This window comes from Hylobates moloch, unplaced genomic scaffold (assembly GCF_009828535.3).
Source record: "Hylobates moloch isolate HMO894 unplaced genomic scaffold, HMol_V3 SCAFFOLD_10, whole genome shotgun sequence".
Taxonomy (NCBI): domain Eukaryota; kingdom Metazoa; phylum Chordata; class Mammalia; order Primates; family Hylobatidae; genus Hylobates; species Hylobates moloch.
The window spans coordinates 22,867,702-22,891,733 of NW_026652285.1; the positions used below are offsets into that span (position 1 = coordinate 22,867,702).

At 55.0% G+C, this 24,032-nt stretch overlaps 1 protein-coding gene and 1 long non-coding RNA gene across 4 annotated transcripts; one reads left to right on the forward strand and one right to left on the reverse strand.

Annotated features, from left to right (window-relative positions):
- CACNB1 (calcium voltage-gated channel auxiliary subunit beta 1) lies at nt 1-22,372 on the reverse strand. Of its 3 annotated transcripts, none has more exons than XM_032163442.1 (14): nt 22,074-22,372; nt 19,542-19,628; nt 16,130-16,249; nt 12,246-12,368; nt 11,557-11,693; nt 11,260-11,336; nt 9,900-9,919; nt 9,554-9,634; nt 9,094-9,152; nt 8,800-8,909; nt 8,481-8,632; nt 4,152-4,247; nt 3,516-3,701; nt 1-1,857 (listed from the first exon to the last, which is right to left on the reverse strand). In XM_032163442.1, exons 1-14 carry the CDS (start codon nt 22,155-22,157, stop codon nt 1,393-1,395), a joined length of 1,797 nt encoding a protein of 598 aa, XP_032019333.1. In that variant the 5' UTR covers nt 22,158-22,372; the 3' UTR covers nt 1-1,392. The 3 variants fall into 3 exon arrangements, with proteins under 3 accessions (XP_032019333.1, XP_032019334.1, XP_032019335.1); XM_032163443.1 differs by lacking the exon at nt 22,074-22,372 and adding an exon at nt 21,932-22,004; XM_032163444.2 differs by lacking the exons at nt 1-1,857; nt 9,900-9,919 and adding an exon at nt 10,714-10,868 and having other exon boundaries at nt 3,318-3,701.
- LOC131384424 (uncharacterized) lies at nt 790-3,308 on the forward strand. Its single transcript, XR_009215260.1, has 3 exons — nt 790-917; nt 2,063-2,159; nt 3,173-3,308. It is a non-coding gene; the product is annotated as an uncharacterized LOC131384424 (long non-coding RNA).
- Nucleotides 22,373-24,032: the final 1,660 nt, after the last annotated feature.

The following is a 24,032-nucleotide window of genomic DNA, read 5'->3' on the forward strand; positions in this document are numbered from 1 at the left end:
CAAAGGACAGGACAGTGGTTTTATATATGGCAAAATACTTCTCCTAGGGGAGTACAGACAAATATAGACAGACAGATGGGGGCACAGGACACCAGACAGGGAGGGGGGAAGGGCGGGCAGTGGTGTCTTCTAATCAGTAAGTGGAAGCTGCACCCCACCCCCAGGTGGAGGGTGGGACATTGGCACAGGAGGTGGCGAGACAGGCATGAGGTGCCCATCCCTGAGGCGGGCAGCCGGGCAGGGCCCAGTCCTTGTTGGCACAGTCGGCTCTCTCTGGCCCAGCTGGGATGCTGGGGAGGGGCAGGGCTGCTGGGCTACAGGGATGCCAAGGCAGAGGGATGCCCTAGGGGAGAGGGGGTACCAAGGCCTCTCCTGGGGGAAGTGAACATGGGTAACAAACAGAATCACGAGAGGCAAATACAGAGCAGCAACAGCAGCAGCCAAGCCCCCCAGAGGAGATCCGAGGTCCCAAGGCAACCCCTGGGCACCATCCCACGGGTCCTCTCCCCTGGGGCCTCAGGGTGAGGGTGAAGGAGCAGTTTTTTGGTTTAAAATGAGGCGGACCAGAGTGTTCCATGGGCTCCACACCCAGGTGGCACAGGGATGGGGGGCTCAGATGCAGAGGGGCCCCCTCTTCTAATGGCAGCAGGCAAGGGATGTTGGAGGCCAAGCTCATTCCTGGGGCAGGCAAAGGCTGAGGCATGGAGGTGGGGGGTGGGGAGCAGCGTCTCGGCTGCTCACTTCTCAGCGTTCTGGGCCCTGGATGTTGCCATGGCCACGGAGGGTAGAGGGTGCTGTATGCCTGCCAGCTTCCACCCAGAACCCTCCCCAAGACAAGCTCCCCATGAGGTGTCCATGCTATGGCTTTCACCGACCAGACGATGCTGCCAGGAAGCTGGGAGGAAGGAGCAGGCAGGGTGAGGGACCTTGGATCTGGGATCTGGGGAAGAGAGCCCCATGGGAAGGAATCTGTGGCCTCCCTTTCCAGGAAAAGCGCCCAGCCCTTCCCGAGTACTGCAGCTTGGGAGAAGGAGAGCCATCCCACTTAGGACCGTCACTTACGGCCCCGAGTAGAAAGAGTTAAGGAAGTGCACCTTTTCTCTAGGAGGGTGAGGGAGGAGAGCCCCTTAAGATGAGAGAAAGGGGACACTTCAGAAAGGTGGGTATCCCCCATCCATCCACAACAGGCAGGTAAAAACTGACAACTGGGGCTTAAGGGCCTCCCGGGAGCTGGGATGATTAACACCGAAGAAACCCCAAGCTTTGAGCAAAGGCATCTGAAAGGAGGGAGACAGCGCCCCCTGGAGGCGAATACATGTCGCGTATGAGCCCCTCGCTCCCTCCCCTCTCCTGGGCTCACAGCCCTTCCTCCCGCCGTGTGGCCCGTGCCTCTCAGCGGATGTAGACGCCTCGTCCCCAGCCCTCCAGCTCATTCTTGTTGCGCCCCAAAACTGGACCCCCACCCTCAGCGCAGTAGCGGGCCTTATTCCGGCCCCGGTTCCGGTTGTCGGTCAGCTCTTCGTCATAGTCTTCTTCCTCGTCCTCCCAGGATCCCTGTCGGGCTGGGGGGGTGCCGCCCCCTGCAGGGTCTCCAAGCCCTGGCCCCTCTGAGGGGTCAGTCTCCATGTCCACGCATGAGTCTCCCAGCTCCGTGTAGGCAGAGTTTCGGCTGCCGGGGGTGTCGGCATCAAAAGTGTCTTGGCGGGACAGTGCCCGTAGCGTGCCTGCCCGGCCTGGTGGGTGGCTGCTGGGGTAAAGGCCTGGGGGCTGGCCCAGCTCCCCTGGGTACTCGTGCACGCTGGCGTGCTCCCCGGTGGCCCGTTCCAGTGGCTGGTCCCCGGAAGCAAGGTAGGGTCCCTGGTTAGCAGATGTACAGCACACACCATGCAGATCAGGCAGGGGTGAGAAAAACACAACAAAGCAAGGCAAGTTAGTGACAGCATTAAGAGGTCTGGCCTGGATGAAGAGGGTGCTGGCTCTAGGGGAGGGGCCCCGGGGACAAATGGCTCTGGAGCCCAGCCAGAGGACAGACCTCAGGGCATTTGCTCCTCTCTCTGGACAGGGGGCACCCGATCTTCAACAGATGTGAGGACATATGAACTCTCAGGGCAACTATGGCCAACAGCCGTGAACCGTGAGTCACCGCTTCCTCAGTGCAGGTCATTAATGCTATCTTGGGGTTAATCATCATTAACAGCTCAGTATTGCCACTCATTAGTGGTTGATTGGGTTAGTCATTGCCTTTGGTTTTCCAAATATATTAACGGGATTTCAGCTCAAACCTGCTGACCCTGGCTGCTTCGACCCACACCAAACCCCAATCTCAGGCTTCCAGAACCCCATGCTTCTCCCATCATTCCCTAGTCAGATGACACCATCTCCAAGGCTGATGGGATTCCTCCCTTGCCCCCAACAAGCACTCAAAGCAGCAAGCTGGGGAAGGCTGCTGGGTCTCCCCTCCTACTGAAGATGAAGAGGTGGCCCAGTGTCCTCATCGCCAAATGTCACGTGGAGGTGGGGCACAAGAGAGGTTCCAGTCCCTCCCCTGCCATGTCAAGCTGTGTGACCCTAAGCAAACAGTTCCCCTCTCTGTGGCCTCGTTTATTGGTTGTAATGTGACAGGGGTTAGACCTAAGCAGCAGTTTCCAAACTGTTACCTAGAGATCTGGGGTGGGGTTGGGTGGGGAGGGCACAGAAGTGCTTCAGGGGACCCCATGGAGGTGGAGGGGAGGCCATTCCCCTGGCTCCCTCAGGGCAGAGCAAGGATGCATTATCTACATCCTCAGCTTCCACATAAGATTCATTGAACAAATGGGCTCTGTTACTGAAAACAAATTTGAAAGCTACAGTCTAGAATGATTTCATGGGTTTCTCCTGGCTCTTAGGACCTTATACTTAATGGTGTGCAATCAAGAGGTGGGCTGTGGCTCCCATGGGAGGTCCTTTCCTGGACTTTAACTGGGAGAATGGTGGAAGGTTCAGCATCAAGTCATAGAAGATGCCACATTCTTGGTCCCTCTTGAGGGGCCTTGTGGAGTCAGGGCTGCAGGGAGGGAGAGTCCAGGTTTAACGTAGGTTTCCCTGGCTCTGAAGGCCCCTGCTCTGTTGGGTCTAAAAAGGGTGTGGAGTCCAGCGAATGAGTTTATCAGTCTTCCTCGCATGTCCTTCCTAGTCCCTTGTCTTAAAAGCGCTCCCATCAGGCCTCATATCCAGCGGGCAGCAGATGCGGTCCTATGGCACCAGGCTCAGGAAGACGGCACCAGAAGCCCCAGACCCATCAAAAACCACAGACACCAGAAGCTGCCGCTCATCATATTTTTTTACAAAATAAAGCTCTTCCCTTCCTCCTCCATGTTCCCTGCACTCCAGTTCCGACCCCAGAGCGGGAGGGAAGACGGGCAGGGCGCCCACTACATGGTATGTTCCTGCTCCTGGGGCACCACACTGCCCCGCTGCGAGGACTCCAGCCCACCCCAGAAGGTGAGGTTTCTCCTGAGCGAGGTGAGCACCTGTACCTGGAGGTTGGAGACAGGGGCAGGGCTGGCAGCCAGGGCCGCCGTAGCCATGGTGCGGTTCAGCAGCGGATTGGGTGGCGTGCTGCTGGGCGGGTGTGTGGCCTTCCAATAGGCTTCCAAGTACTCTGCCAGGTGCTCGCAGGCGTCCTCCAATTGGTTCTCATCCAGGATGATGTCAAACATTTCCTGTGAAGGCGGGGTTAGGGGGCAGGGCTGGGATGAGTGGGGCATGGCCAAGGGGGTTGAGGGTGTGGCCTGGGTGCAGTGGGTAGAGTCAAGGGATTGAAGGACAAGGTTAAAAAGAGGCCTCTGGATGTGGAAGAAGGGAAGCAGAGCTCTCAGATCTACAGATTGGCAGAACTGCAAGAAGTTTTGGCACTCAGTCCAACTCCCTCATTCTAGAGATAAGGCAACCAAGGCTGGGAGACAGGGCTTGAGTCTCCAGGGAGAAGGGTGCTTCTGGGGCTTGAACCCAGTCTTTGACTGACAGACCTGCGCTCTTTCCGGAAGACCAGTCTGCACCCACGGGCCTGACCCAGGTGTTCCTGGTCACTCTGTCTCTCATGTAGGCCAGAGGAAACCAGGACAACCCAAATGTCCTCCCTCCATTCCCTTCCCCGGGATCTAGGCACTCACAGGGGGGCACTGTGCCAGCTTTTCCGAGGCCGCTATTTGGACGTTGAGGTGTTTGGACTGAGACTTTCCTCGGGACTTGATGAGCCTCTGAAGTACCTGGTTTGGGGAGGGAGAAAAGGAAGAGGAGCTGGAGGGACTCAGGCAATGCACCCAGTCAGAGAGGCGGGTCCTGGTTGGATCAGCATGGAGAGCCAGTGTCAGGACCCTTGAATGCTCCATAACTCTCAGCCCTGGGCACCTCTGCAGAAATGACCTCAGCAGCCCTGTGTCTACCCTATGCAATGCTCAGGCTCTCTCCTGGTGTCATGCCAGCCTTCCTTAGGGGCTATATGAAGGGCAGTGATTCTCCTTCTCAACATCTCTAACCTTGTTTGTAGGCCCACCCACCCTTCATTTTTTTTTTTTTTTTTTTAATTTTAGAGACTGGTTCTCGCTCTGTCGCCCAGGCTGAAGTGCAGCGGTGTGAACATAGTTCACTCTACCCTGGACTCAAGCGAGCCCCCAGCCTAGCCTCCTGAGTAACTAGGGCTACAGGCATGTGCCATCATACCCTGCTAATTTTTTTTTAATGTTTTTGTAGAAACAGGGACTTATTATGTTGCCCAGGCTGGTCTGAAACTCCTGGCCTCAAGTGATCCACTTGCCTCAGCCTCTCAAAGTGCTGGGATTATAGGCACGAGTCACTGAGCCCAGCCACGCCCTCTATATTAACAACAGCAACAACAACAGTCTTCCTTTATGGGGCACTTGCTACATACCAGCATTGTTCTGTGCTGCTCACATGATCAATTTAGCCCTGACAACAATCCTGTTAGATAGCTACTATTATCATTCTCAACAACAAGAACCATAATTATAATAATGCAAAACTGGAAACTAATCATGAGGAACAATCACACAAACGCACACTGAGGGACAGACAGTCTACAAAATAGCTGTCTTGTACTCTGCCTAAATGTCTCTGGAAAATTCAAGAAAGGCTGAGGAAGCCTTCCAGATTAAAGAAAACTAGGCTGGCTGGGCACAGTGGCTCACACCTGTAATCCCAGCACTTTGGGAGGCTGAGACGGGTGGATTATTTGAGGTCAGGAGTTGGAGACCAGCCTGGCCAACATGGTGAAACTCTGTCCCTACTAAAAATACAAAAATTAGCCAGGTGTGGTGGTGGGCGCCTGTAATCCCAGCTACTTGGGAGGCTGAGGCAGGAGAATCACTTGAACCTGGGAAGCAGAGATTGCAGTGAGCCAATATCGTACCACTGCACTCCAGCCTGGGTGACAGAGCAAGACTTCGTCCCCCCCCCCCAAAAAAAAAGAGAGAGAGAAAGATAAAAGTAAATGTTTCAAAATTTGTGAATCTGAAAAAAATTAGACTGTACACTTATTTTTTATTTTTTAATAGAGACGGTCTTGCCATGTTGCCCAGGCTGGTCTCCAACTCCTGAGCTGAAGCAATCCACCTGCCTCAGCCTCCCAAAGTGCTGGGATTACAGGTATGAGCCACCAAGCCTGGCTTATAGACTTTAAATGGCTGAACTTAATGGTATGGGAATTCTACCTCAATAAAACTGTTAAAAAATTAGTGAATCCTGGTGAAGAATATTCAAAAAATAAGATTTTTTTGATACTATTCTTGCCACACTTCTGTAAATCTGAAATTATTTGAAAATGAAAATCTTTTTACAAAATGGAACAGGTATAGTTCTGGGATACCAAGCATTTACTTTTATTTATTTATTTATTTATTGTTGAGACAGAGTCTTGCTCTGTCACCCAGGCTGGAGTGCAGTGATGCGATCTCGGCTCACTGCAACCTCTGCCTCCTGGGTTCAAGCAATTCTTGTGCCTCAGCCTCCTGAGTAGCTAGAATTACAGGTGCCCACCACCATGCCCAGCTAATTTTTTGAATTTTAGTAGAGGCAGGGTTTCACCATGTTGCCCAGGCTGGTCTTGAACTCTAGCTCAGGCAATCCGCCGGCCTTGGCCTCCCAAGGTGCTGGGATTACAGCTGTAAGCCACCGTGCCTGGCCCAATACCAAGCATTTTTCATGGTTAACCCATTTATTTAATCTTCACAAACCCAGTATGCCTATGCTGCAGATGAAACCAAGGCAGAGATGTTTGGCCACTTGCCAAAGGAACACAGAGCCAGTAAGTGACAGCCCTGGAGTCGAAGGTCCAGGCTGCCTGGTTCCAGAGTCCCTCCTCTTAACCTCAGTGGGGGAAATGGAAGCATTGGTTACTTTCTAGTTCAGTGTTTTTGCATCCATTATCTCATTTGGTCCTTTCGACTCCCCTCAGGGAGTACTTAAATCCCATCATCCCCTTTATCTCATTAGAAACAGAGGACTCAGAAAGGTTAAGCAGGCTGAGCGTGGTGGCTCAGGCCTGTAATCCCAGCACTTAGGGAGGCTGAGGCAGGAGAAATCACTTGAGGTCAGGAGTTTGAGACCAGCCTGGCCAACATGGTGAAAACCTGTCTCTACTAAAAATACAAAAATTAGCCAGCTGTAGCTGGGCGCAGTGGCTCACACCTGTAATCCTAGCACTTTGGGAGGCCAAAGCCGGCGGATCACGAGGTCAGGAGTTCGAGACCAACCTGACCAACATAATGAAACCCCACCATCTCTACTAAAAATACAAAAATTAGCCAGGTATGGTGGCGTGTGCCTGTAGTCCCAGCTACTCAGGAGGATGAGGCAGAGCAATCACTTGAACCCAGGAGGCAGAGGTTGCAGTGAGCAAGATCACACCACTACACTCCAGCCTGGGTGACAGAGTGAGACTCCTACTCAAAAAGAAAAAAGAAAAAAAAATAGCCACGTGTGGTGGTGTGTGCCTGTAATCCTAACCCCAGCTACTTGGGAGACTGAGGCACAAGAATCACTTGAATCTGGGAGGCAGAGGCTGTAGAGAGTGAGATCGCACCACTGCATTCCAGCCTGGGTGACAGAGCAAGACTCTGTCTCAAAAAAAAAAAAAAAAAAAAAGGTTAAGTAACTGGTCCAGGGAGCTCAGCTCATGGGATAATAATGGTTATCACTATTGGCTGCCCTCATAAATCAGACAGTAGGCCGGGCGCAGTAGCTCATGCCTGTAATCCCAGCACTTTGGGAGGCCGAGGTGGGCGGATCATGAGGTCAGGAGATCGAGACCATCCTGGCCAACATGGTGAAACCCCGTCTCTACTAAAAAATACAAAAAATTCGCCGGGCGTGGTGGTGTGCTCCTGTAGTCCCAGCCACTCAGGAGGCTGAGGCAGGAGAATCGCTTGAACCTTGGAGGTGGAGGTTGCAGTGAGCTAAGATCTTGCCACTGCACTCCAGCCTGGTGACAGAGCAAGACTCTGTCTTAAAAAATATATAAAAATAAATAAATAAATCAGACAGTATACTGGGCTCCTTACTGCAAGCCTCTGAACAATAACACAAGAGAGGGATTATAACCCCACTTTATAGGTGAAGAAATAGAGAATCAGAGGCTAAATAATTCCTCCAAGATTCCAAGTTCAATAAAAAACAACCAACAATAAGAATAAATCAATAAGTAAACCAATCAGAGCTAGAATTTCAAGCCCATGCTGTCTTCTAACTTCAAATCCTTCACCTCAACTCTTCCTCCATGTTTCTCAGATCCCCACTGGCATCTAGAAGGGAAAGTTAATGGTGCTGCAATACAAGGAAAAAGTAAGGCGGCCTTCCTTTCCCCTCTATCAAAGTCCAAATGAGGACACTGCAGCCAAAAGGGCTGATATCAAGAGAGGAAAGCAGCCTGGGCAACACAGCTAATCCCATCTCTAAAAAATAAAAAATATTAGCCAGGCATGGTGGTGGACACCTGTAGTCCCAGCTACTTGGGAGACCAAGGTGGGTGGATTGCTTTAGCCCAGGAGGTAGAGGCTGCAGTGAACTATGATTGCATCACTGCATTCCAGCCTGGGTGACTGAGCGAGATCCTGACTTAAAAAAAAAAGAAGAAGAAGAAAGGAAAAACCTCCCAACTGCCAAATAGCTGGGTGGCACTGGAACAAAAAGCACAGAATTCTTTCAGTCCAATGGTGGGAGGTCAATCAGAGTGGAGACAGGGGACTGGTCTGCATGACCCTAATAATAGTAAATAATAGCTAACGTGTTGTATCAGACCATTTGCTAAGTGCTATACATTCATATGAGGTTGAAACACTTGACAATACGATGGAGCTTTACAGAGAAGGAAACTAAGACTCAGGCAGATTAAGTCACACAATTAGTAAGCAGTGGAGCTGCGATTTAAATCCAAGCAGCCCTTTTAAACCACGCTGTCCTGGCCAGGGTCAGGCTCCTGCACCCACCTTGGGAGAGGTGATCTTGATGTAAACAATGATGGGGGCCAGCGAGGTCTTGGACAGCTGGGCTGGGTGATTGATGGTGTCAGCATCCAGAGCGACCAACTGAAGGGTCCGGGCCAGCTCAAAGATTCGCTCGATTTCACTCTGCACCTCAGCTGGGGGCATGGAGTCATGTGGATGGGGGAATGTCAGGTGGCCTCCCAGGAAGCAGTGGGTGGAGGGAACGCTTCTGGAGATGGCCCTGCCCACTACCTCCCACACCTCCCACCCCTCCCACGTCCGGCCCAGAAAGAGGGAGTGAAGACAGCAGGAGTGGGCTCACCCAGGCTGGAGCGTGTGTTGGAGCGCTCAATGATGATGTGTTTGCTGGGGTTGTTGAGAACTGAGCGCTTAGCCAGGGAAATATCTGCCGTCACACGAGTGATAGAGATCCTGGAGAATGGGGCAAGAGGGGAGTCAGGGGTCAGGGTGGGCTGGAATGTCCTGCCCACTCCCCACTTCCAGGCCCGCCTTCTGTTCCTCAGTCCGAGTCCCAGGATTGTGATTTGAGGCATCCTGCCCATCCCCAGCAGCAGAGAGCAATGGCAGGTGCGAGGAGCAGCTCCCAGGATCTTACCTGCCATCAAACCGATGCTTCAAGAAGTCAAATAAAGCTTTCTGCATCATGTCTGTAACCTGGGGGTGGGGGTTTGTGGGGAGGGAGGGAGGAGAAGGCAGGCATTTAAAGCTGCTCAGACTCTGAGTGGCTGGGTATTTGTACCCTCACGTTCCACTTTCTTCTGGACAGGCCTTTACGGCGGGCGGGGATCTGGGTCTGAGGGGCCTCCACTGGGGTCTCTGGTTCCAAGGTCCCTGTAAGTGGCATCTCTGGGAGGGCTCTTCTGAGGGTTTCTTTGGGGGACGGGGCTCCTCTGTGTGGGTCTTTCCGTGGATTGGGCCCCCTGGGGGTTGTCTCTGAAGGTCTGTAGCACTCCTGGGAGGATGCCTTGGGATCTGGGCCCTTCTAGGGGATCTCTCTGGGGTCTGAAGATCTTTCTAAGGCCCCTCTGCATCCACTCCCCTCTAGGAAGTCCTACCTCGTAGCCCTTGAGCGACGGTCCCACCAGGATGATGGGCCTCATGGAAGGCACCACGTCATAGGGGGGCACATGCTCTGTCTGGGGGGGAAGCAGGGAGGGGAAACCCCAGAGTGGAGATGACATTAGATCCTCTCCCCCAGACTCCAGGCTCCCCCATGCAGCCTTCCCCCACCCTGGTCCCAGAGCCCAGATGTGGGGATCAGGGTGGAGGTGGGGAGGGATGGCCAGGGAGAACCAGGAAGGGTGAGGAAAATGGGGGACAGATGTGGGAATGGGTGTTAGAAGGTCCCCCTAGCTCATCCCAGGGAGTGGGGAGGAGGACACAGAAAGCTGTGATACTCACCGACTTCTGCTTCTGTTTGGCTGGGTCCAGAGATTGCCAAGAGAGGGAAGGGGGAGGAGAGAGGGAAGGGGACCCAGGCAGGGGCAGAGGGCAAGGCAGGAGCCAGGACAAGAGAGGGAGGGGGTGCCGGGCAGACGAGGAGAGATAACAGGGCATGCGTGTTAGTGACAGACAGAGCCAGAGACGGGGAACGGGACCCCACACCAAGGAGGAGCCAGAGGTGGCCCTGGATCAGGGCTGGGAGCAGGACTGACAGTCAGTCCAGTGGATGTGGGAATATTCAGACATATCCTACCCTCTTCTGGGTCTTGGAAAAGAGCTGGAGAGGGTGACAGCCCCTACTTGGTGCCCATCTCTTGCCCCCAGTGCATGCCAACCTGCCCATTTTAGGGGTTCCCTTAACTGTCTTGCTTTGCAGCCAGCAGCCCCCCCACCTACTATGTGCCCACCCAGAGAGTCAAAAAAGGTCAAAGAAGGAATGCCATCCCATGCCCTGCTTCACATGCCAGGGTAGACACCAACACCAGAGCAGGCCCCTGGGAGTGAGGGGAGAGGTCAGGGTTCATGACCACCAAACCCTGCTGCCCCAGGTGTGGGGGCAACCTTCCAAGGGCAAGATCTCCTTCCTGGAGATCGGGCCAGGGTGGAGTTGTGTGTGGAGGGGGATGTGCCCATGCTACCCTTCCCTCAGCAGGAAGCCCTGATGCCCACAGAACAGGTTGGTACCACATCCGAATCCATTACAGCCCCCTTCCCTCCACCAAAGTGCTGGCCCTGACTCCCCCACCTCTTGCAAAAACACAGCGAGAATTACCTTCTTAAAGAAAGGGATGCGTTTGCCATGGGGTGGCGGGGTGGTGACACTGCTAACACTAGTCTTGGCACAACCACTCTGCTCACCAAGCTCGGCCTCTTCCTCCTCTAACTCTAGGGGGTCTAGTTCAAAGGCTAAGTTAGTCATTTCATTACCTGGACCGGAGAGTCAGGAGAGAGGGAGGAGGGAGGCGAGGTGGGGAGAAGGAGTGAGATGAACGTGGAGACACAAGTACAGAACGCAGGGATGGGGATGGGGAAAAAAGAAAGAAGAAGAGGTGAATGGAACAGGGCTGGGAGAAATGAATGGGGGCGGGGCAGGGGAATCAGGCAGAGAGATGGAGCTACCAAAGAAAAGGGAGAGGAGAGACATGACAGGCCCAGCTTGAGGGGTATCCTACTCTTCATGGAGGGGGAACCACTGCATGTGCTTGGGGGACTCAGGATTGGGATGTTTCCTACTGCAGGGAAAGGAGGAGTCAGGGAGTGGGGAGACCACCCCACCCAGGAGCTTCTCCCCAACCCCCTGCATGGCGATGGCTCTTACCACTGGCAGGGGGTGTGGGGCGGCGGGTGCCAGTCACCACATCTCCCAGACTGGAACTGGAGTTATCGCCTGATTTGCTGTGTGGGCAGAGGCAAACCGAGCTTGTGAGCAAAGAGGTGGGCGTGGGGGGATCTCATCCTCTCACATGCGGCACCCCTGGAGGTGCTCCAGCCCCACTGGTGATGCCACAGGCAGCTCTGTGCCCTCAGGGCCAGGGGCAACCACTGAGGCCTAGTCCAGGCTGTATGGCCTCTCCTGGGGTTGGGAACATCCCCTTCCCCTGCCCCACCCAGACACCTGGAGCTGAGGCGGTTCTGGCGCAGCTTCTGTTCCTGCAGCAGGCGAAGGCTGTCCAGTTTGACGGGGCTGGGAATGAAGCCAACCTCACAGCCCTCCTTCACCAGCCGCCCGATCCACCAGTCATTATTGTATTTCTGCAAAGAATATGGCAGGTGGGTGGAAAGAGCAAGAGGGAAACTGCAGGGGCAAGCTAGCAGTCACTCTCCAGGGGAAACGCCCAGACTCACCTCCCTGCCCAGGGGTGGCACCCTCGAAAATCCCCAGCCCTGGCTCCAGCCTCTGAGTGGAGCTGCCAATTCTCAGGACAACTCCAGGACCAGCATGCTTTCTGGCCACGGACCACCCTGCCACCAGCCCAGTGCAATTCTGAGAGTCCTTCTTCTCCCCATGTGCCCACCCTACTCTACAAAGGCCGCTGGAGTAAATGCGGATACCTACATGTCCCTGGCACATCGCCATGCCAGTTCAGGCCCCCTGACAAACCCTCCCAACAACCTTCTGACCTAAGCATTACCACCTCATTTTTCCAGTAGAAAATTAAGAGGCTCAGAGAGGTGGGGAGATTTGTCTAAGGTCACACAGCAGGTTCAGCCTGGCTCTGCTTGGCTCAGAAGCCTTTTGTCCACTAGCACTCTGGCTGCCTGTCTCCTGGCACCCACTTCCCTGCCCTCCCTCCAGATACCCACCTCCTTGATGTGCAGGAAGTCTTTGGGCTCGAAGGTGATGGCCACTCCCTGCACAGGCACCTCATCCCCTGGAGACGGATTGTAGCCGACATTTGTCCGCACGGCAAATGCCACTGGCTTGGTCTAGAGGAGGCACACAGGGGAGGATGGCAACTAGAGGGTAAACCACAATGTGATGTACAACTTCCTGACAGTAGTGGTGGTTACTTGGATGTTTGCTTTGTAATTATTCCTTGAAATGTGTATGGACATGGGCAGGGTGTGGTGGCTCACACCTGTATTCCCAGCACGTTGGGAGGCCAAGGTAGGTGGATCATCTGAGGTCAGGAGTCCGAGACCAGCCTGAACAACATGGTGAAACCCCGTCTCTACTAAAAATACAAAATTAACCAGGCGTGGTGGTGGGTGCCTATAATCCCAGCTACTCGGGAGGCTGAGGCAGGAGAGTTGCTTGAACCTGGAAGGTGGAGGTTGCAGTGAGCTGAGATTGTGTCACTGCACTCCAGCCTGGGCGACAGGGCAAGACTCCATTTCAAAACAACAGCAACAACAACAACAAAATATATACTGACACTTTCGGAGGCCAAGGCAGGTGGATCACTTGAGACCAGGAGTTTGAGACCAGCCTGGCCAACATGGTGAAACTCTGTCTCTACTAAAAATACAAAAAAAATTAGCTGGGCATGGTGGCACACACCTGTAATCCCAGCTACTCAGGGGGCTGAGGCATGAGAATCATTTGAACTCAGGAGGCAGAAGTTGCAGTGAGCCGAGATGGCACCACTGCAATCCAGCCTGGACGACAGAGCAAGACTCTGTCTTTAAAAAAAAAACGCTGGATGCAGTGGCTCACGCGTGTAATCCTAGCATTTTGGGAGGCAGAGGCAGATGGATTCATGAGGTCAGGAGTTCAAGACCAGCCTGGCCAAGACGGTGAAACCCCGTCGCTACTAAAAATACAAAAATTAGCTGGGCGCAGTGGCAGATGCCTGTAATCCCAGCTACTTGGGAGGCTGAGGCAGGAGAATTACTTCAACCGGGGCAGCAGAGTTGCAGTGAGCCAAGATCATGCCACTATACTCCAGCATGGATGACAGAGTGAGACTCTGTCAAAAAAACAAAAAAAAATGTATACTGAATTGGCTTATGTGGTTTTCTCCATGTATATTAACTTTTACAATAAAAAACAAGAAAGCAAAATGTGGAATTCAGCCCTCTCAGGGTGGAGGCGGGGCACTCAAGAATGAAAAGGGTTGGGGTGGGGAAGCCCACAATGATACCCAGAAAATATAATAATAATAGCAGGCCAGGCACGGTGGCTCACTCCTGTAATCCCAGCACTTTCGGAGGGCAAGGCAGGTGGATCACTTGAGGTCAAAAGTTTGAGACCAGCCATGACTAACATGGTGAAACTCTGTCTCTACTAAAAATACAAAATTAGCATGGTGTGGTGGCACGTGACTGTAATCTTGGCTACTTGGGAGGCTGAGGCAGGAGAAACGCTTGAACCTGGGAGGTGGAGGTTGCAGTGAGCTGAGATGGGGCCACTGCACTCCAGCCCAGGCAACAAAAGCGAAACTCCGTCTCAAAAACAAAACAAAATAAATAAATTAAATAATAGTTATAGGCCAGGCGCAGTGGCTCATGCCTGTAATCCCAGCACTTTGAAAGGCTAAGGCAGGTGGATCATGAAGTCAGGAGTTCGAGACCAGGCTGACCAACATGATGAAACCCCATCTCTACTAAAAATACAAAAATTAGCTGGGCATGGTGGCGCACACCTGTAATCCCAGCTACTCAGGAGGCTGAGGCAGGAGAATCACTTGAATCTAGGAGGCAGAGGTTGCAGTGAGCCAAGATCACGCCATTGCACTCCAGCCTGGGTGACGGAGCGAGACACCGTCTCAAAATAAAATAAAATAATAATAATAATAGCAGCCAGGCACAGTGGCTCACACCTGTAATCCCAATACTGGCTTGAGGGAAGGAGTCTGAGACCAGCCTGAGCAATATAGGGAGATCCTGTCTGTTTTGTTTTGTTTTGAGACGGAATTTCACTCTTGTTGCCCAGGGAGTACAATGGCGCAATCTCGGCTCACCGCAACCTCTGCCTCCTTGGTTCAAGCGATTCTCCTGCCTCAGCCTCCCAAGTAGCTGGGATTACAGGCATGCACCATCACACCTGGTTAGTTTTGTATTTTTAGTAGAGATGGGATTTCACCATGTTGGTCAGGCTGGTCTCAAATGCATGACCTCAGGTGATCTGCCCGCCTCAGCCTCCCAAAGCACTGGGATTACAGGCGTGAGCCACTGTACCCAGCCCACCCTGTCTGTTTTTAAAAAATAAAAGGGGCAGCTGGGCACAGTGGCTTACGCCTGTAATCCTAGCACTTTGGGAGGCCGAGGCGGGCAGATCATGAGGTCAGGAGTTCTGAGACCAGCCTGGCCAACATGGTGAAACCCTATCTCTACTAAAAATACAAAAAAGTATTAGCCGGGCATGGTGGCGGGTGCCTATAATCCCAGCTACTTGGGAGGCTGAGGCAAGGAGAATCACTTGAACCTGGGAGGCGGAGGCTGCAGTGAGCCGAGATCGCACCACTGTACCCCAGCCTGGGCGGCAGTGCGAGACTCCATCTCAAAAATAAATAAATAAATAAATAAAAGGGGCTGGGCACAGTGGCTCATGCCTGTAATCCCAGCACTTTGGGAGGCTGAGGGGGGCGGATCACAAGGTCAGGAGATCAAGACCATCCTGGCTAACATGGTGAAACCCCATCTCTACTAAAAATACAAAAAATTAGCCGGGCATGGCAGCCGGCGCCTGTAGTCCCAGCTACTCGGGAGGCTGAGGCAGGAGAATGGCGTGAACCCGGGAGGCAGAGCTTGCAGTGAGCCGAGATCATGCCACTGCACTCCAGCCTGGGTGACAGAGCGAGACTCTGTCTCAAAAAAAAAAAAAAAAAAAGAGAGAGTCAGGACCAGAGCCTGTAATTCCAGCACTTTGGAAGGCTGAGGCTGGCTGATCACCTGAGATCGGGAGTTCAAGACCAGCCTGACCAACATGGAGACACTCCATCTCTACTAAAAATACAAAATTAGCCGGGCATGGTGGAGCATGCCTGTAATCCCAGCTACTCAGGAGGCTGAGGCAGGAGAATCGCTTGAACCCGGAAAAGTGGAGGTTGCAGTGTGCCAAGATCGCGCCATTGTACTCTAGCCTGGGCAACAAGAGCAAAACTCTGTCTCAAGAATAAAAAAAGAGTCAGGACCAGGATTCCAGCCCAGGAAGTTTGATTCCAGGAAGATGTGGAGATTTTAGCACTGGCCGGGTGCAGTGGCTCACGCCTGTAATCCCAGCACCTTGGGAGGCCGAAGTGGGCAGATCACTTGAGGTCAGGAGTTTGAGACTAGCCTGGCCAACGTGGTGAAACCCCGTTTCTACTAAAAATACAAAAATTAGCCAGGCGTGGTGGTGTGCACCTGTAATCCCAGCTATTCGGGAGGCTAAGGCAGGAGAATCACTTGAACTCGGGAGGCGGAGGTTGCAGTGAGCTGAGATCGCGCCACTGCATTCCAGCCTGGGTGACAGAGCAAGACTGCGTCTCAAAAAAAAAAAAAAAAGAAAAGAAATTTTTAGCACTTATCAAGCCCTTATTATGTGTGGAAACAGTATAATAACAGGCACTTATTATACTTATTATACTGTATAAGCAGGCAGGTATTATAGCCCACATTGTGCAGGTGAAGGACAGAGGTGCAAGGTTCAGGGGTACTAGGAAGTGGCTGGGTCAAGACTTGGCCCTGGGTCTGTCTGGGCTCTCTCTACGGCCCAGGGCTGGGGGAAATCATGCCAGCACAGCCCCTCCCCACATCTTTCTCACCTTGGCCTTCTCGAGCTGCGCTAATGCCTGGCGCTCTGCTTCCTTCCTTAAGGCTTCCCGGTCCTCCTCCAGAGATACATCAGAGTCTGATGGACGGCTGGTGTAGGACTCTGCTGAGCCCTGAAAATAGAGAGAGCCAGATCAGGGCCATTGCTGCCCCTCCCAGCTCCTGGGCTTGGGAAGGCATGGAGGTGCCACCCATCATGGATGCCTCAAGCCCCAGCCAGCCCAGCATGACACCACAAGGGCTAAGAGAAGGTGGTATTAGGTGGAAGGGACCAGGAGCTGAGATTTCTCAGACCCCTGGGCAAAGTGTGGCCCTAGTGAGGGTGACAGCAGCAAGCAGGAGATGAAGGCAGGCCCAAGGACAGCTGCTTGGGGCCCCGGGAGGGGTGGGAACCTGATAGGGGCACAAGGCAAGGGAGGAATGCCAGGGACGAGTCTCTACTCCCACTGCTCCTTCCCTCCCCTGCCCCCAGAACCCGCTGAGATAGACTCAGCTGAGGTCCAGTGGCATCCATTCCAGGGACTGCAGCCACCAGCTTCGGCCTGAGCTCTCTGCACTATCAGCCGCGGACGGCCTGCTCCGCAGGATGGGGCCACCACAGATTTTGCCAGCTTCTGTTCCAGGGTAGAGGGAGATAGACTCCTACCTCCCCTGCTCCTCTAGCTGGTACTGCCAGAATCAAACTTCACTACTTACAGCCCCAGTCCTCAGGCTCTCCTAGGACACAAGAGAACTCAAGAGTTCCAGGCTGGTACAGACCGAAGAGGCAAGTTAAGAGCAGGATATGGGACAGGGCTTTCCCTGAAATGAGGGCTGCTGGGTGCCAGACAGCTGGCTTTGACCACAATGACCAACCCAGAGCACAAGGGACTCCTTTAGGTATGCACATATATGTGTAAGACACATGTTGCCCGTACAGACCTGGTAGTGGGAATGCACGTGCTTATTCATGTGTGTGCGTGGATATGCAAGTACAAGTGTGTGAAGGAGGGTGTGCTCTATAGTTGGCTGCATATGACTGTGTGCGTACAGCCACATGTGAGTGTACTGGGGGGGAGCTCCCAGACATCTGTGACCCTGAGGTTGGGGGACAAGTGAGGGCAGGAGGCAGGAGGTGTGGATTTGTGTGACTATGCGGGGGTGGTGTTAGACAAGGCATATGAGGTTATGTGGCAAAAGAGGAGGACTGCAGAGCTGTCGGGGTTCTTTCCTGAGGAAGAAAAGGGTCACTTGGCCAGGAAGGTCCATGAGTTTGGCATGGAGGGGACCTGGGAAAGACAGAAGACAAAGTCCCACCTCTCCCCAGGGGCCTCAGGTTACTAGCTGGTGCAGCTGCCCATCTCTTTCCCAGCCAAATAATGAAAATGGGAGACCCACGGGGGAAGGGTTGGGGTGGGGCGCGGGTCACTAACAGAAGTGGGGAAAGAGGCATGAAGGAGAGAAGGAGGGAAAACCAGTGTAGCTCCCACTCTCCGCCCTGATGGGAGCACACAGAGTCAAAGAGCCAGGGAAACAGACAGGGAGACAGACTAGCAGAGAGGTACTCACCGACCCCAACACACACGCGGGCATGCGCGTGCACACACACACACACTCACCAACCCCAACACACATGCAGGCATACGCACGCACACACTCACCGACCCCAACACACACGCAGGCACGCGCACGCACACACACACACACAGTTACATGCACACACACAGACACACAGGCAGATGCACATGTGCGGGCAGACACACACACATATGCAGACACACAGGTGCACACAGACACACATGTAGGCATGCGCACACATACACACACATATGCAGACACATGCACGCGCATACACATGCACACATCAGAAATGGCAGAAGACAGGAAACAGTGAGGAGGCATGGAGACAGGCTGGAGTAAAGGCTGACCTCCGCCAGCTTTCCTGAGAGGCTGTTCTACCCGCCGCCACCCCACTCCATCCCCAGCTCACCACCACCAGGGTCCGGCTGGGCGCCTCCATCCCGGCGCCCTCGGTGCCTGGCCCTGCTGGCCTAGGGGGTGGCCCAAACTGCCCGTTCCCTTGGGGGCTCAGGTTACAAGCAGAGTTGCTACATGTGCAAACTGCTAGGGTATATTTAGCTCAGAGATGTGGCAAGGACTGCCCCCCACCGCTCCCCACCACCTACCGGGGATCAGAGCTGGGGAGCTAAAAGGAGGAAGAATTGGAGGCTGGGGTCTGACTCCCTGGGCTGGCAAACACTGAAGGAGCCAAGGTCCTTTTCTGCCAAGAGGGGCAATAAAAGCACAGCGTCATTCTTCCTAGCCCTGGCCATGTCCTGCAACAGGAGGGATGAGGGAGTGATTGAAGAAAGGACTTCCTGTCTGTTCCCATACTTAGAAAAGGCTAGAATGAAGCCTCCCCTTCCTGAACCTCCCAAGTCAGACTGAGGCTCACATGTGCCAAGTGCTGTAGAGACAGAAGAATCGGAAAGAAGGGCCTCACTCTAATTAGTGGTGGATTTGCCTGGTATCACCCTCGCTCCTGGCCCAAGGTGGAAGGGAGGGGCTCATCTCCAGAGGACCCCTCCTCTATGCTGTCTTCTGCCCTTGAATGCCCTGCCCATTTCCTCTTCAATGCAAGCCTTTTCCTTGTCTAATCCCAAGCCCCTCTCGCCTTTTTTGGGTACCAGGCTTTGGTGAGATGCTAAGTAGTCATAGCAACCACATACCTCTCTCGGTTCCTCACCCTGAGCCTAAGATGGCGCAGGGTTGACAGAGAGATGAGAGCAGCCACTTACTGACTGAGCACAGAAGACCTCAGAAAGCTATTCTCAGTTACACCCTTTCAGGCAGGGGTGCTGGGCTACCGTCTTCTCTATTATAAAATCAACAGCCTCATGCCTCAAGCACCCCCACCCCCGTCACCATCACCCTTTCTCTGTGCTTCTTAGACAGTCATGTCTCGAGATGAGGAGCATGTTTCCCTGACCAGGACCTCACCAGGACTACAGGGACCCAAACATCCTTGCTCTGCTTTTCCTAGGACCCGCCTCCACCCCACCCTGTCACAGATTCTGGGGGAGGACATGGAAGCAGACAGCCGGCAGGGGGAGTGGGTGACAGCCCGAAGCAAGCTAGAGGGAGGCAGGCCAGGCTGTCCCTGAATGAGATGACGCAGGCCAGCAGGCAGCAGGGGAGGGTGCCTGGTGCTGGGGGAGGGGCCGGGCAGGGGCGGGGGCTGAGTGAGTGGGTGCCATTGACAGCACATCCAGGAGAGGTCATGGGGTGTCAGGGTGATGGGGTGGCTCCAGACAGGTGACAAATGGCACAGGGAAGGGTGCCTGGAGAATACCACAGACCTGGCTCACCAATGCTGGTCTCCACCAACCAGCCACCTCCCTCCTCTCCGCCCAGCCTCCCCATTACCTGGCGGACAAAGCTGTTGGATGTGGTATCTGAGGATGTGCTCCCATCTGACCGTTTGAATCGCCCTTTCCTCTTGCTGTATTTGCCCTGAAGAGGCCAGGAAAGGAACAAGAGTAGAATCAGAAGGGCCCTTTCCCAACCCTCATCTTGCCAACCCCAGAGCTATAGCCAAGCTTGGGAACAGCACTCCCAGCCCCACCCCCACCTCCCTGCACCTTCCTCCTGAGGTGGTACGACCCAACGGGAGGGAGGGTCTCCCATCCTCATGGAGAGGGCCCAGAGCACAGCCAGGAGTGGGGACCAGTGCCAGAGAGCCCTAGGAGGCCCACATGGAAACCCCCAAACCAAGCCAGAGAGGCTGGCAAGGGGGGAGGCGCGGAGAAGCTGGAGGCTCATTAGGCAGCAGAGCTAATTAAGATGCTGGGCAGGCTGCAGAGGCCTCCGAGGAAGGGAGAGGCAGCCGGCAGTGCTGGGTGTTGGGTGGGGAGATCGGGAAGTCCCCCCCACTCCCCCTCCGCAGGAGCAGAGCAGGGCTGTTTGTGTTGGTGGCCCCCAGAGAGGAGGAACTGCCAACCCAGGGCCCAGCCTGGCTTCTCCCCTGTGCCCAGCTCTTCCCTTCACAGTATTCACAGAGTAGGGAGGGGATGACAGCTCTCTTGGAGACTCAGAGCCAGATTTCTGGGGAGGGAGTAGGGGCAAGGAACTGTATTTGGAGAGTAAACATCCAGCCCGATCCCTGGCACCATGGAGGCAGATTTTGATCCCCACTCTCATCCCTTGCCCAGACAGGACTTTTTCTCAGCGCCCTCTCTCACAATCACAGTAGCTACAATCCTCCCCAAGGGGGCAAGAGGGATCCAGCTTCTACCCTGTGGCCCCCAGCTACCACTGCCCACGCCCCATGCCCATGGTACCCATCAATCTAAATGTCCCTCGGCCCTGCCCCACGTGAGCCTAGGACACAGCCCCACAGATCCCTAGGGGGTAAGCTGGCTCAGTCTCACAGACTGAGCTCCTGGCTCGGGTGGGGGAAATACTGCCTGACCATGAATGGAAGGCACACGTTCAGGTTAAGGGCGTCAGGTATTTCCAGTCCTTCTGTAAGAAGAGCTGCTTCTGGCCCTCCCCAGCTCGTACCCACACACACTTGGCCTCAGCCCAGTCCAGAATGGGGAGAGTGAGTGAGGGCTCAGACTTCCAAGTCCCTGCCCTCGGTCTCCATCCTATACTTTCTTTGGCCAAAGAACCTGGAGGGGCTGTGATCAGACTGGGGGCTTTGGCTGCTGGGATCAGGGTACAAGAAAGAGGATGGAAAATGGGGGAGGACGGCCCCTGGGGACCCTTCCAAGATCCTCCCCTCCCCGCCCTTCTCTCAAACCAGACATATACCCTAACTCTAGTTTTGTGCTCCCTACAAACCTAGGAGGATCCCCCAGTGAATCCCAGACACCACCCTCCCCACCACTGCCAGGCTGGGTAAAGGGAGTGGCACTCAGAGGGACAGGGGACAGCTGAAAGGAAGGCCCCAGTCAGCTGCCTCCCAGGCTCAAAGGGGCCTGGGGTGGAGGAAGGTATTTTTAGGTCTGACTTGACCCCTCTACATACCAATCAGTCACATTATCATGGTGGTTACAGCTGGCGGCCACAGTAACAGAAGAGTTAATGCTATCCTTGGAGAAGGACAGTCCCAAAGAAATCCCCTGGCGCGACCATCCCACAGCCTGCTGGTCACCCCATGGGAACCCACCACGCCCAAGAATGCCACTTCCTGGGGGTAACCAGGGGCGTAGGAAAAGTGTGCGGGTGGGGATGGAGAAGTAGACCCCTCCCCCAGGTAAAACAGCTTTTCCCCCCTCCCGTGAGTTGGCATCCATCCAACTTTCCAAACTTCGGAGGCGTTTTCGGGGCGGGGGTGGGGGTGGGGTAAGTCAACGTGGGTGTGGGGGGAGGGGAGCAGGTCCGACATAGAGATGGAGCCCAGGTGGCTGGGAGGGGACCTTGCCCGGGGTTGGCCCTTTCCCCACCCTCGAGAACCAGTGTCTGCGGCTTTGAAGGCCTGTTGGCATTTGGCACCGCCCTCTGACCATCGCCTCGGCCACCTCCTCGTGCCACCCCCGCCCCACCCACACCCGCCTGGCGCCCCCGAGCGTGCTCTGCGTCGCCCCCCTTGCCTGCCTCGCTTTCTAGCCTCCTTCAACCTCCCCTTCTCAAGGCCCAGATCCCCTCTCCACCAGCACCCCCACGCTCAGCCCACTGAAGCTGGTGCCCAAGCGGCAGGAACCTTGACGCGGGGGAGATAACGAGGCGAGGGTGACAGGCAGCCCACCCGCCCCCTCCCCGCTCCGCAGAATCGCCACCCAGCCCCAGGCCCAGCGCCCATCAATCACAACCTGCAAGGATGGGGGGCGCGCAGGCATCCCTCTCTCCTCCGCGCCCGGCATATAACCCTTCCTCTCCCGCGCCTCTCGAGCCGACCTCAACACGGTCCGCGGGAGCGGCCCCCTCCCGTTGGGCCGGGCCACCAAGCCTCACCTGCGGGCTGGGGTCGAAGACCTCCATGGGGATCTCCTGGGAGGGTGGGTAAGGGCCCCGGGACATGCTGGTCTTCTGGACCATGGAGAGGAGCCTCCCCTCCCGCCGCCGGCCCGGCCCAGCCGGACGCCCTCAGCGCATGGGAGAGGCCGTGGGAGCCGAGAGCAGCGCGGCGCAGCCAGCACCCGGTCCAGCCACCCAGCTCGGCCTTCGGCGGCCTCCTTCCTGCCTTCCCTCGCTCCTCCCGCTCTCTCCACTGCCGCCGCCGCCTCCCCCGTAGGCTCAGCATCTCCCCGCGCCCCTCCCTCGCTCCCTCCCTCCCTCCGCCCGCCCGGCCCCGCCCCTCGCAGCCCCTCCGCCGGCTCGGCGCACACAATGGGCGTGCAGCAGCAGGAAGGCAAGCCCCTCTCGGCTCTAGGGGGCCGCAGGTGGGCCTCTGACTGGCCGTGGGGTGCAGGCGGCCCGCTGGGGCGGGAAGGGAGAAACTAGGCGTGGAACTTGGGGGAGGGGTGGGGGGGGCGGTCTACCAGTGGATGCCGAGCGCTGATGGGGATTGGCATGGCTGGCACCGCCCCCCTTTTGTCCCAAACCTCTCTTCCTGCGGGTCCCCCCAACCCACTCCTGTTTGGGCCACCGGAACTTCTCGGTCCCGGTGATCCTGGGACCTGGCTTTAACTCCTTTCTCCCCAGTGTGGGGCCCAGGCTGCCTCAAACCAAACAGAAAAGCCTCTCCCCTCCAACATGGCTCTGGGGCTGCCGGTGGGAGGCTGAGGCTGAGATGGGGAGGGTGTCCGATAGCGACAGCAAAAGAAATCCAAGGGGTCCAGGAGTCCTGCCCTAATCAGTCACTAGGATACAGTGCCCCCCCAACCCCTGCTCTTCCAAAAGGCCAGGAACGGGGCTAGGTGAGGTCCCTGCTCTTGGATGAGAAAAGAGGAAGAAATACGGAGCTGAGAGAGGAGAAGCTGGTAAAATCAGATCTCATGACCTTTGACCTAGAATTGTGCCACCTTTACCCCTGATTTAGGGAGAAACATCCAAGATCTGGACTCCACCCACCATGACTGGTGGAGAGAAGAGGAATAGGAGATTCTGGGCAATAGACCCTGGCGCCAATTTGGCTCAGGCTGTTTCTGGTTGTATATCCCTGGACAAATCACCTCTCTGAGCATCAGTTTCCTCCTCTCCTATAAAATGGGGTTGCTGGTACTGTGGAGTCTGTGTCACCTGGTATTATTGGGAGGATGAGGGAGAATTAAATGAATTGCTGGGGTGTTTGGAGAAGCTGTAAGTTTCAATGAAGGGGTCAGTCATGACAGGAGGACCCATTCCTTTCCTACTCCACCCCTTCTCCTGCTCCACAGAAAGGAGAGATGGAGAAGACCCTCTCCAGGTCAAGTGACCTTAAAATAAGGCCACCACCTTGCTGTGTTCTGCAGGAGAGGAGACTATGGGACTCCTCCTCCTCACCCAACTCTAATAGCAAGTGAATGGCCAGTCTGTCATTCCTCTGATTACAACACCTTGGGGAAGGCGGAGCAGTGAGTGAAGATGAAGCCCATTAGAAACGTTCCAGGAGGCCGGGCGCGGTGGCTCATGCCTGTAATCCCAGCACTTTGGGAGGCCGAGGCGGGTGGATCACAAGGTCAGGAGATCGAGACCACGGTGAAACCCCGTCTCTACTAAGAATACAAAAAATTAGCCGGGCGCGGTGGCAGGCGCCTGTAGTCCCAGCTACTCCGGAGGCTGAGGCAGGAGAATGGCGTGAACCCGGGAGGCGGAGCTTGCAGTGAGCCAAGATCGCGCCACTGCACTCCAACCTGGGCAACAGAGCGAGACTCCGTCTCAAAAAAAAAAAAAAAAAAAAAGAAACGTTCCAGGAGAGCTCCAATCCTGAGCAGGGTTTCCACCTGCCCCTTGGAGACAAGAAAGGCTGGCATAACCGCAAAACCATGGGCT

Bases quoted from the DNA above. Each gene is read 5' to 3' on its own strand.
- CACNB1 (XM_032163442.1), bottom strand. From the start codon at position 22,157: ATGGTCCAGAAGACCAGCATGTCCCGGGGCCCTTACCCACCCTCCCAG. The intron at 9,920-11,259 runs GTAAGAGCCATC...CTCTGGACCCAG, and splicing joins CCCCACACCCCCTGCCAGTG to CCAAACAGAAGCAGAAGTCG. The intron at 3,702-4,151 runs GTGAGTGCCTAG...CCGCCTTCACAG, and splicing joins AGCTGGCACAGTGCCCCCCT to GAAATGTTTGACATCATCCT.